The following is a 13,405-nucleotide window of genomic DNA, read 5'->3' on the forward strand; positions in this document are numbered from 1 at the left end:
CATTTCCCAGTGGTGCAGGAAGACATGTGTGCAAGTTTGGGGAACTACTGGAATTTAAAATAAAGTTCTAGGTTTGAACAATGCTTTTTTTTTTTTTTCTTGTTGTTTGCATTCAGTTCAAGATGAAGCTAACTTGTCGTTGTGCTCAGCGCTTCATGAGATCGTTTAATAGGCTGCGTCTGTCAGAGAGAGGCCACGACACTCCGTCTCTTAAGAAGCAGCTCTGCAAATTAGCGAGTAATTGAGTTCTGTGCTGAAACTGCTTTCACGACTAGAGACAAGTTGCTTCTGTTTTTTATTTTACGCCTCCTGGGACGTGATGACGGGTCCCCGTATGATGACCGGCCGCCTTTCTGCTGAGCGGCTTTGATCATTTTGTTGTGTCAGATGAGTTAAAGCATCAAGGACAGGCAGCGTGACGTCTCAGTCTGTGTTACGGTGTAGACGTGACGTCCAGAAGCACAGAGATATTTACACGGCATCAACAATCATCAGCATTCATACCACATAACATATTTCTAACATGAGTAGAGAGAAGGAAGCAGAATGATTTCTCTGATATTCACCCTGATAATGTTGTTTACATTGGGCTCAAAGGAGGGAAGAATCTGTTAATGTCGGTTTAAATTGATTCTACACCAACTATTACCGAGAGTTAACTACTCTGCAACATTTCCAGTACAAACCTAATGACTGTCGAGCAAATTGGGTTGTGTGATGAGGTTCGGGTTGTGTTCACGTAGACGTGTCATCACGGGAGAAGACTGAATGAGGCTGACCGCGACAGAGGTATTTTGGACGATGCCCTGAACCAGACCCTTTAGTCCCCGTTCTTTCTTTCCTAGCAGGCACGAGAAGATTGTCACCGTGGCAGTGATGTTTGCACTCCTAAGACTTTTAACATTACGCTTTAACAAAACGGTTTCACTCCAATTTCAGAACCTGAAGCGCGTGGCGGAGGTGTGGATGGACGAGTACGCCGAATACATCTACCAGCGTCGGCCCGAGTACCGCCACCTGTCGGCGGGAGACATGACGGCCCAGAAGGAGCTGAGGAACCGGCTCAACTGCAAGAACTTCAAGTGGTTCATGAGCGAGGTGGCCTGGGATCTGCCCAAACACTACCCGCCGGTGGAGCCTCCTGCTGCCGCGTGGGGGGAGGTACAGTCAGCGCTCATTCCTCCAAACACAAAACTAAATAGTGAGGGAGATTCGGCTCCGATCTGCAGCCGTGACACCGTGAAGTACAAGATCACGAGCCATCCGAGGCCTCTTTCCGACTGACTGTCATTCATTTGGAATGACAGTCAATCGGAGAGGACAAATGTCTTTTTGTTTCATATGACATTTAAAAAAAAAAAATACTATTCGTCAATCATCAAGCCGAGCTGTGCTGAACATTTCTGTTTTGATTATTTAATACAACCGTCAGACCAAAGAGTCTGGATCATTTGTAGCAGCTTCTTCTAAAATAACGGATGAAGCTGTCGAGACACTGTGGTCCAGTTGGCTCTAATAGTCGAGTCTGTCTGTCACAACGCTGCCTCAGAGAGGAGGAAGCACGTCTACGTAATGCCAATCACAGGATCATCTGAGTGCTGTTGCCTCCCGAAATAAACCGAACTAAGAGCCCCAATTCTAAAACTGGAATCTGTTCAGCACACTCGTGCATAATGTCCTGTGTGATTATGTTGCAGACTTCAGACTGAATGACTGTCCTTCGTGTCCTTGTCCGTGTTGCAGATCCGTAACGTGGGCAGCAGCATGTGCATGGAGAGCAAACACTTCGTATCAGGGAGTCCCATCCGCCTGGAGAGCTGTGTGAAGGGCCGGGGAGACGTGAGCTGGAGCCACGGACAGGTCAGCAGCAAACACATCACAGCCTCGTTCAAACTCTTTAGGCTTTATTTCACAATTGAACGCTCAGAAATGTACATTCAGTGCTTATTTGAAGAACCTGAGAATTAGATAATGCAAAAGAAACCAATCGTAACCCTTTTTGGCAATTACCACAGAACAATGGAAACAAATAATTCACAGACTGAAAGACACTTGGATACAAGTCCAAGGTATAATATGCAGCATGTTGTAGGTTGGTTAGAGAGAGGAGGGGTCTCTGCAGACACACCACCACCAAGTGATGATGGAGAGGCATCATTTCTGTATGAGTCTACAATTTGTATCTTAAGGAAAATGCTGCAATAATATACCTTTTAGATCTCTGTGGGGCCGTTTGGCTCCCAGTAACTGAGACCCACCCTGGGCTCTGAGTTGGGCTGGGTCTAATAAAGTCTCAGGTCTGTGGGTCAATACGTCCGGTACCGGAATGAATCAAAGCAGAGTCGTCTGGGCAGCTCTGATCATGTGACGTGTCGTCATGATCACAAAGGAGAAATACTCCTTTTGAGGCCGATTCATATTTGTAACTGTTGCTATTCTATTTGACTGCAGTTGCTTCTTAACGAGTGGAGCATCATGCTCAGTTCTTTCTACAGCTACTGTGAGATTTGGTGTAAAATATTTGCCACCTCTTGTTTGATCCGCCTGGCACATCTGGGTTTGTGTAGGGACGCCTCAAACACAACTGTTCATGGAGAACCACTGCAGAGAGTGGTGCACATTTCAAAGAGGAATTGTCACATTTTTTTATCTCTTGAGATTAAACCTTCGTTAACAAATCTCCTCAGTAAATGTGTTTCATCTACTAAACAAGCATCAGTGTCAAATTTCCTCACACAGACACATAAACAGCACACGCGCTGCGCTGCGCCGCTTCATTATCTTTGCATTGTTCTGAAGGACTTCTTCACACTGAAGATCTTTAAGCCGAGCTCATAACACAACCTTAATGGACTGAATGCCTCCGTTTGTCTCCACGGCTGAAATAGTGCGCCTCCGGAGCTCTGACACTTTAATTGCCTTAATCTGAAGATGCATTGTTTTAATCTGTGTCGCAGTTAGCAATCTGTATTCGGCTCCGGCGAGAAATTGATTCGCTGCAAATCCCCGGGAGGCCCTGCGGCAGCTTGGCCTGGTTGAGTTTTGTACGAGAGGAGCGGAGGAACTCGTCCAGGAAGCCTCGGTGACGTCCGAGTGTATAAGATTTTAATAAGAGAGCTTTCACGTCTTTCGGACCCCCCGCGGCTACGCAGATGCTAAAAAGTTCTTTTCACGCTTTACCGGCTGTTTCCAGAACTTTCAACCAATGGAAAGAAAGATGGCGACGGTTGAGTTGAGGATAGATCTCTCCACCCGAGAGTTGAGTAGCTGCTTCATCATCCACCTAACGATCCCGACATAAGGTCCACTTACTAGCTTTCAGCAGCATTACAGCGACACGGTCTTCTTCATCTAAAGTTGTTCATGTCGTACGACGCCGTCGTGACTTCTTAACCACTCAGATTTGGTTTCCCGCAGGTGTTCACGTTCGGATGGAGAGAGGACATCCGGGTGGGCGACCCCATGCACACTAAAAAAGTCTGTTTCGACGCCGTCTCCCAGAACAGCCCGGTCACCCTGTACGACTGTCACGGCATGAAGGGGAACCAGCTGTGGCGCTACAGAAAGGTCCAGACTGTAAACACACTATCTCTGTGCACCGGTCTCTCTCTCTTTTCTCGTCTTCTTTCTCGCCCTCCCCTTTCCTTCTTTCTGTGCGAAGCAACAAAGCTAATAACGCAACTTGCTTCAAAATAAATGACTTCAAGGCTGCTTAATCATTCTATAAAGTTCCGCACATTTAAACAGTCCTTACCCTCGAGCTGATGGATATTCAAAGGACCTCATTACGCTGCTGCGTTTAAGCTCCGTTAATAACAACAACATGCCGTCCAGGAGGCCAGGTTTGTGTTGTTGTAACACCTCCAGCATAGATACACGTAGACGCAAAAAACACAAGCCAGGACTGCAAAATGACAAAAAGCATTCATGAATATTCATGTCCTTATATGTCTGCTACATTTGAGTGTTGCTCAGTGTTATTCTGTTAAATGGGTGAGTGTCATCTCCATCCTGATGTTATTTCATGCTTTGGAAAATAGTCATCTCAAAGCAAAGTGTTGAAGAAAACATGAAAACAACAACACTACAGAATAACAGAATAATGAATGCTTTAGCTCTTCTGACAATCCTTCCTGTTTCCCTCCCTCCGTCCTCCAGGACAAGACTCTGTTTCACTCCGTCAGCATGAGCTGCGTCGACTGCAGCGTCAGCGAGCGGCGGGTCTTCATGAACACGTGCGACCCCTCCTCCCCCAGCCAGCAGTGGCTGTTCGAGAGGACCAACGGCACCATGCTGGAGCACTTCAACCGGCATCCATAGAGAAAGAAACAAGAGAACTCCTGACGCACGCAGACGTGGAGCTGCTGCTGCTGCTGCTGTAAACTCTGGCTCCCCGTTTACCTGACGCTGAGGTGACGGCTGTTTCTCTTTGGGAGGTGCTCGGACCCGAGGCGGGATGGGATACCGGGGGGGGGAAGTTGGTTAAACACCCTGAGCTGGAGGACAGACTTGAGTTTCACTCTTGATTGATGGGTTTGTGTTTGAAGGTGTATTTGTTCTGGTCTGTCTCACTTCCCGGCTATCTGACGTTCCTCTCCTTTCTGTTCTCATTCCGTTTTCTCTATATTTCAAATGTTCTCGAGCTTTATCTATGGCCTTTCTTTCCCTCGCACATTTTTAGTTGTGTACGTCTATTTCCTCTCTCTGCCTCTCTGCCTTTATTCTCCTCCTCCGTCCCCCCTCCCCGTCTCTCCTGGTCCGACTCCGTCTGTACGTCCGTCTCTATCTGCCTGCATGACTGCACCTTTGCCCACCTTCTCCATTCTCCCTCTCAAATCCCCTTATGTCTCTCCAGCTCTGACAACCTCCCTGGGGTGGGGGGGAGGTGGAGCTCCTGCTGAGCCAAAGTCATCCTGACACCTGCGTGAAGCCAGGCAGAACCACTCTGAAAATCACCTGGTGAATTGATTCTCCTTTTTTAGCCCCTTTGGCTCGTGGTAGTCTGGTCTCTGCCCCCCGTCTCCCTGCGGGCCGAGCTGCTTTGAATGTAGCAGGTGGAAGTTGACAAAGAAAAGTGCAACCTCGCTCCTTTATCCTCCGTTCTGTCCCTTTGCCCTTTGCTGTATTTATCAATGAGTCGTCCGCGGGTTTGTCACTGTGCCACGTTCTGCTTTCACGCCTCAGAGGCGAGTGCTATCTATCCAACTCTCGCTGGCCAAAGGGCTTGTTTGTTGTTCTGGTGGGACTGGTGTTGGGGTTGGGGTGGCGGGAGCTGCTGTCACACCTCTTAAGAGCCCCCCCCCCCTCCCCCCTTCTTCTTTCTGTGCACCCTTTGCTGCTCTGCTCCCCACACGTCTCCGCCGATCAGTCGCCGGAACGACCCCGTCGCACACTGCCGAGCGCCGGGGTCACGGCGCCCAAGCAGCAGGCCAGGACTGCAAACGGGACGCCCGGATGACTAGCTACGTGACTGGCAGGCCAGCTGATTCACCGCCGAGCTGACACATCACTTCAGAGTACAGTGCGAGCACGGGGGGGGGGAGGGAGGGAGGGGGGGGGGGGGACAAGTGGGAGAGTTCCTCTGGTAGCTGTGGGATAGAGACCGATGTGGGTTTAAAATGCATAAAGCACTTGTGTAACGATAAACTTGAATGAAATCTTCGTGCCTTGTTGGAAGAAGACTAGATGTGGATGTGTGTATTTTTCAGAAAGTGTGTGTGTGTGTGTGTGTGTGTGGTCCACAATGTCCACATCAGCATTTGTGAGTCTGGTATCAATGCACACGTAACTGCTGGCTGTGAATAGAGCTAAAGATACTTTTGTTTTCCACCATATTTCCCTCCTGCCTTGAAAAGTTAACTCTGGCCCTAAGAAGACCTCTGTTCTCCTGTAATCACGATATGATGCTGATGTGTTGCTTTTCCCACTCGTTCAATCCAAAGTACTTTTATGGGAAAGGGAATTGTTGTTGTTGTTGTTTACCACCTTTTTTTTAAATCTCTGTTGTTTTTATTTCTTAATGAAAATCTTCCGTCGTCTGTTTTTAAACCTGTGGTTCAGCTGATGGTGATTTAGTTTCCTGCTCAACGTGATGTTCAGGTCTGTCGCCTGAACCCATTCTCTAATCCCATTGTGTGAAGCAGAACAATGTACAGTGCGTGCCGTTTTAATCATCCCTCCCAGGTATTGCGCTCAGTTAGATTTTAACAATCAGTTGTAGACCAAAACAAAATGTCCGACCCTCAACATGCCTTAGTGAAGGCACTTTAATCACAGATGAAGCTGGCCTGGACACATCAGTTTGATACATTTACATTCGTCTGTGCAGATTAAATTGAAGACTTCCCCGATGATATGAAGGATATTTTCATTGTTAACTCAGTTTTTTTCCCAGTCATATCAACTACAGTTGAACAATAATGTAGCTTTGCTGATGTTTGTAGGTTCTCCAAATGAACAATAAGTGATATTAGCTCATCTTTGGAAAAGAAAGCAGCTAGAAAGTAGCTAGCGCTAGATAGCTATCTACAGCTAACGCTAGATGGCTATCTGCAGCTAGCGCTAGATGGCTATCTGCAGCTAGCGCTAAATGGCTATCTGCAGCTAGCGCTAGATAGCTATCTACAGCTAGCAATTTTGTGATAGATAGCCTAACTAGCTAGCAGCTAGTTAGCAGTAGATAGCTACATATAGCTAGACATTTGTCAATTTGTGGCCTGCAGTGACCACTCTTTCTAAACGTCATCTCTCTGGTGCAGACCTTTGTCTACCCGGCACCATGAGACACTAGATGTGCTCACATCATTTCATACGTTTTTGTTTCAAAATCCATCAGTCACTGTTTTGCTGGGTAAAAACATCCTGACTTTGCAATCCTTATAGGAGAGTTTTATATTGAATTCATGGTTTGGGTATCTTTTTTTGACTTGACTTTCTATCGCTGCACGCGTGGACAACTTGTCCGATTGTTAAGAGGGAAGTGCTGCTTCAGACCACTTCGTCATTAATGTAGCCATGTTTCCCCTACAAGACCAAACTAAACACCCATCTGACCTTTTTTTAAACCCTGATTTAACTTCTTTTTCCCCACATTTCTACTTTTCTTCGTTCTTTTTGAAACACTTATTTCTTCGGGTGATGTTGCTGCACTGTTCGATCATGTGACCTTATTGTGAAGGACTGTTGTGACTGTTTTAATACTTGTGGACAAAGTTGTGTAGCGGGCCGAATACACAAAGCAACATCTTGGGCAAGCCCATCTCAGTGTTTCATAAAATAACAACTTGGGTGACCGTAACTTGTTATAACTGTGCTTCCATAAAAAACGATGGCGGATTCTTGCACATACCACACGATGATGATGTCAGTAGTGTATTCATATATTTCAGATAAACCTCTGCTGACATGCCGGCAAGTTCGCAGCATTTTTAGCCTCTTTTAGCTCCGTTTATTGTTGCTATTATAGCAGATTTACTGTAAAGTTTATTTGAATCAGTCCCGTTTCCAGCTGCAGCAGGAAGCTGTTTTCACCAAATATGATCTGATGAACTCACTGTATGTTACCTGCCCAGTGCCAACAATCACGGACTAGCTGGTGAAGACATTGGGACATTTAGCAGTTAGAAAGATCCCCAAATGGCCGGTGTATCAATGAATGCAGCTTGAAGTAGGAGCTCTATATCTAGTAGTGTCGTACACTGTACCGGACTCCTTGACGAGCTCTGGTTCACAGCCAACACTGCTGGTTTACAGAGTGCAGACAACTTGGTAATTACTAACAAAATTGCACAGCTCCCAGTCCCTCCAGCGTTCAGTCAGTGCAGCGCTCTTTATTAAAGTCTCTTCAGGAAACAACAACGTTCTGTTCTGTGGGAGGAAAAGATTCAGGGGATCTGAGGAGAACCAGACGATGTCAAAGTGTTTTTTAAATGTCGGTGCCATCGCTGTTCTCTACAACAACTCCGTTCATTTGAACTTTAGAGAAGAAAAAAACTGCAGAAATATAATTTATTTCATCTCTCTGGAGGAATTGAACACAAATATGGCCCAAGATGTTGCTAACTGTATCCCCCGAGGTAAAGTTTAATAATTATGACCATTTTTAGAGTACACGGTACCTTTCCATTGCACATGTAAAGTATGTTTTTATTACATCAAACTGTCTGTTTACATGTGCTTTATTCCAGCTTTCATCCGCTGTGGTGAAGCGTTAACACGATACTTCTCCACAGTTTATGGAGTAAAGCCATTGTAACTGTGCCGTCATGTTTCTGTTGTGATATAAAAATACTTTTTATTAAGGTGGACTAAAACTCCTATTTTATAAGCAAAGCAGAGGTTTCTAATGTCAGCGGCCAGCGCCGGTCCGTCGCACCATGTCGTGTACACGTGTGTGTGTGTGTGTGTGTGTGAGGGGAAGTGTACATTTTGTATCTCATACAAAAAAAAAATCTCCAATATTTTTTTCTACTGACATCACAACTGTAAAAGTGTATTTAGATATTTAACAAAATGTACAATTAAACTGGAATTGTATGATATTTTTGCTGAGATTGTAAAATAAAAAGGTTTCTATATTTGGATGAAAGCGTGTCTGTGAACATGTCCTTCAGAGCACTTTGACTAATAAAACGCTAGCTTAGCATCATAAACAGCATGTTCACCGATCACGGTGTAAACAGTGAGTCTGTTGAGGCCTTAAAAAAATCACTTATTTTATTCAATAGGAGGAAACTAGTAGAAGACAAACATCAGTTTTTAAATGATTCAGGAGCTGAATCAACCTTTTTATGAAAGTTGTGGGTCATAGTTTTGTGAGTAAAGAATGTTTTCTGCTCGGTTTTGCTCTCCAAAAGTCAACAAAGCTACATTGTAAACACCCAAATGATGTTTTAGAAGAGTTGGTTAAACCACTGGTGGTCTGAGAGAACAACGTGACAGCAACAGGTGTGACGTCACTGTTGGAGGCGTAACGCAGAGCACACGGGTCAAACAGGATGCAAGGCCCTGGATGGAGAAGGGCTGATGATTGACTTTTGAGGAGAACTTCAAATTGGACCGTTCATAGCGGCTATACGTTAATGGGGAAATGGATCGGGATGACATTTAGATTCAGACATACTGAACCCTTTAAGTATAATTCCGGCGTACACGAGGTTCTGCGTAGCGTACGTTTAGCAGGGTGCACGTGAAGGCCATGTGCGGATGTCTGCTTACCGCCTGCATGGCCAGCACTCTTGCAGTGATAAAAAGGACCACTTCCCCTCCGTCCACAGCCGTCTGTGGACCCGTCCGTTTTGAAGTATGACCGAGGCTTAATGTGCCTCAAAGTGAAGGCCTTTGCACACAGGTCTCAGTCGATCTCTTCAATTTAACCAAATGCATGTTGCTTTTCTTATCTGAACTTTACCAACGGAACATTTAAAAGAGCTCTTGTGCTGTGGGGGGAAGCAGCGACCCGTCCACATGGAGATGACAGCGCACCAGGTGGACAGAGAGGCTGCTCATTCCGGCCCCAATAGTCTGTTATAAATAACTCCGCCGGCTGCCCAGAGCTTTATTTCCCCCACTTGTCACTTCTTGTTGAAGGTTTTGTATTACTTTAATCGCTTCTGTGACTGATGCTGCAAAAACACACTTTCCCCAAACGTTAATCCCATAATCATTTCCCCTGGCAACCCGCTAACTCTGATAGCTTTCAGGTTGCAGTGATTTATTCGTGGCTGGAGCGATATTGCTTTTGCAAGTTGGCCCATTTCTCCGAGTCTCCCGGGACGTCACATAATGCTCAAGTTGTCACAGCGGCTCTGAAAGAGGGAGACATTTTAGTATTTGGTTCACCGTGAGAACCCTTCCAGCCGGTTGTTATTGGAGCCTTCACATCGTTACACAATCACGGTAAATGGAGAACATTTCAGCAGTAAATTGCTAATTAAATTGTATGTTTTAAATTTATGGTATTGTTATTGAAACTGCAATTTGACATTTCTCTGCATGTGCAAACTAATGTCAGCAGGTTATTTTCCTGCATAATGGTTTTACCATCCATATTTATATCAGTTAATTAGCAAATAATCAGCATTCCCTCAGACTCATGAGCTGTAACTGAGACAGAGATCAGGCTATTACATTAGCACAGTGTTCCACTGAAGATATCCATTAACTTCCTTTATTGGGCTCAGCACTATTATAAAAAGAAAAAGGGCGATCCAATTGTCTCTGATAATTCACTAATACCCTCTCTCTCTCTCTCTCTCTCTCTCTCTCTCGCTCTCTCTGCAGTGAAATGGAAAGTTGCTGGTTGATGGTGTCACATTTTCAGAGAGTAGAGCTGATCTGAGAGATTCATGACTATGTGGGGAAATATTCCTTCCCCCCTTTTCCAAGTTTTTGGTTGTCCTCCCATCGTAGGCGGAGAGAGACAAAAAAGTTTAGGACGGGGAAGAGGAGGAGGAGGAGGAGGAAAGGTCCCGACTCAAACCAGGACATTTAATTTGAAGGGTTTAAAAAATATATAATTTAGTTCATAATTGCTAACAGATATAATTTAATGCAACAAATTCTTTATTTAGATAAGGTTTTTCGGCGTGCTTATCACATTCTGTCCCACTCATTATTGCCTAACCATATATAGAAACATGAACCACGTGTCTGAATTCAACACTGATTTATCTGCACGTGTGTCGAGCTATGACACTCGCGGCTTTGTCGGACAGAGCTAACGGTTAGCCGTCATGCAGAAGGGAAAGTCGGCCTTTTTCTAGAGCGCTACAGCCGGTTTCCTCCTCCTCAAAGTGTCTGGATATGAAACTGCTGCATTCTGCACACACTGCAAAAGTCCATGCTGATTTAAACAGTCAAGAAAGCTGGACAGCTGTGGTGCACGTATAAGTGCATACAAGTACACGTGCATGAATGTGTGGTACACTTAAAGGTCCCGGTGTCGGGGTCAGCTGAGGTTTTCACATTCATAATTTCCATCAAAACTTTTCCATATTTTTCACAAAAAGCGTGGTTGACAATGTAAATACATGTGTAAAACATGACGTAATGCCTCAGATACGACCCTAAAACAACCACTTTGTCACGATTAGGCTTTGCCTCTGTGTTCTGTGTTTCTCTACCCTCCAGTCACTCCCTCAGCCTATTCCCTTCACCTGCCTCTGATCACTAATCAAGCACTTCCCCTTCATCAGCACAACTCCTCTCACCTGTTCTTCCCCCTACATAAAGCCCTGCCCCTCAGTCACTCCTTGCCAGATCCTTGTATTGTCTACCCGCCCGTTCGGCTTGTCCTGTTCCCGGTTTTCCCGTCTGTCTTCCCTGTCCTGCTAGAATTTCCTCCCTCGTCTCTTGTCTGTTCTGTGGATCCCCTTCCGATTCCTGTAGGTCTGCTATTTGATTGTTTTGTTCATTAAATATACCCTTTTCACACTACTCTGCCTGGTCTGCGCTTGAGTCCTCCACCATGCCCCGTGACACACTTTTATGATCTAATCTGTTGTATTCTTGATATAATTACAATAAGAATACAAATTTCTAAAGAAAACCTGGCGCTCAGAAACACTACCGCTTCTGTCCACAGGGACCGCCAAAATCAGACAATTTGAAAATGACTTGTAGTAGCTTTAAGTTATGGACGTAAATTTAAATAAGTCATTGAGGGTTGTTTTTTTTCACACGGGACATGAACAGCGACCTCTTTGGTGGAAGTCCTGAGTTTGACCCACGCCGACCTCCTCCCTATGCGGACTTCTCATTTAGAAGCACATTTGTGAGCAAACACATGCTCTCACTGATGCGGATACATTTTTTAATTGATAAATACTTTCCACATGCCCAGGGGCTTTAATAGCCTTATGCTACTATGCAGCAATGTTCCTTTCTCTGAGAGCTCAACAGGCATTTGGTTAAAGCTGATCTCTTCAATATGTTTCATATTAATGTGTCAAATGACTTCATTTTCAGTTCATTGTTTTGGTTTTACAGCCCACAAGTTTATTGTTTTGGCTCACTCTTCCTTCTTTCATCCACCCCGTTTCCAAGGCAGCACGCTGATGTTTTCATCAAAAAGAAGCTCTGATAAATCCATCATGTTACCGGCCCAGCACACAGACAGCAGACAGATAAACTCAGCAATAGCCGGTGAACGTCGGGGAGCGTTTAGCCGCTAAATCGCCAGATATTTCCCTCGGGAGTTGGAGGAGAAGCAGCACAGACCTCGGAGACTTGATATTGGACTTGCATTTGCCAGGTACAGCCAGAAACACGTCTCCAAATGAATGCTGTTGCTCTGCGTCTGCTGGCCGTGTAAATGGCCAACCGTTTTAAGTTTATTTCTGAAAACAGAAAGAATCTCCACCTTAAACGTAGAGAGACCGCTGAGCCAGTTGGGTGCATGAAGAGCAACATGGCAAAAGACAGACAGTAAGGGCTGAGATTAGACGAATTCAACACAGAGTGAAGATGATAGGACTCTAATTGAACAGGACAACGGAGACGGGGAGAGTCGAGGTAAAAGACACAGCGAGAATGTAGAAAGAAGAGGAAGCGGAGGAGACATGAAGGGAAAACGGAGGCTGATAAAAGCAAAAAGTGACAGGTCGACAGACCAAAAGAAAGAAATAATGACAGAGAAAGACGGCGGCCACAGGTGGAGATCAGACAGAGAAATAGAGACACGGGAGCATTTTAGGTGGATGAAGAACGAAATCAGGAAATTCAATCAGACAGTAGAACTGTTCCGGGAAGGAAAGAGACACGCAGCTTTATTCCCACAGCAGGCCTTTCGTGCTCGATTCAGAGCTACCGCTCATATCTAATTCCTGCGGATGACTCTTCACATCTGCATCAGGACGCGGCCTGTTTCCAGCGCCGATGTGAACTGACAGCGACACGTGTGGGCAGAGCAACAATAACGGAACATGTCACATTCGCTTTTGTAGCTTTGCGTCCCCCCCGACTTGTGCTCAAATGCATTCCAGCGCTGGTATCTCCTTCCAAGTTTGCGACTGGGCTCGGGGGGAGTCTCCTCCAATACCAATCAAGTCGGCCCCCCCTGATTCTTCAGCGTCGTCGCTCACGTTTATGCTGACTCAGCTAAGCTGCTGAATTTAATGCACTTCACGAACAGGTGAACGATGTGAGGTTGAGTCGTGTTGCCAGTCAAATAAAAGTTCAATGTCGGCTGTGTGCCTAAGAATACATTTCTGAGCCATAAATCAATTTTTCAAAACATCAGATCTGCTTAACATGGGCAGGGGGGGGGGGGGGGGGGGGGGGGGTTGGCATGAATACATAAGTTGCTTAAGCGATATAAAAACAACAGATTCAAGGTCCAAGGTCACGGGCCATTTACTGGGACAAATAAATTACCGGAGCCTATGAACAATATTGAGAACCATCG

At 45.4% G+C, this 13,405-nt stretch overlaps 1 protein-coding gene across 1 annotated transcript in view; it reads left to right on the forward strand.

Annotated features, from left to right (window-relative positions):
* LOC306705260 (polypeptide N-acetylgalactosaminyltransferase 10-like) overlaps positions 1-5,557 on the forward strand; it is a 66,461-nt gene extending 60,904 nt beyond the window's left edge. The window contains exons 9-12 of the mRNA XM_079171966.1: positions 940-1,161; positions 1,744-1,860; positions 3,418-3,567; positions 4,159-5,557. Of these exons, the coding sequence (XP_079028092.1) occupies positions 940-1,161; positions 1,744-1,860; positions 3,418-3,567; positions 4,159-4,320 (651 nt within the window). The 3' untranslated portion in view covers positions 4,321-5,557. The remainder of the gene's footprint in view (positions 1-939; positions 1,162-1,743; positions 1,861-3,417; positions 3,568-4,158) is intronic.
* Positions 5,558-13,405: the final 7,848 nt, after the last annotated feature.

Source organism: Pholis gunnellus (assembly GCF_910591455.1).
Source record: "Pholis gunnellus genome assembly, chromosome: 13".
NCBI lineage: Eukaryota > Metazoa > Chordata > Actinopteri > Perciformes > Pholidae > Pholis > Pholis gunnellus.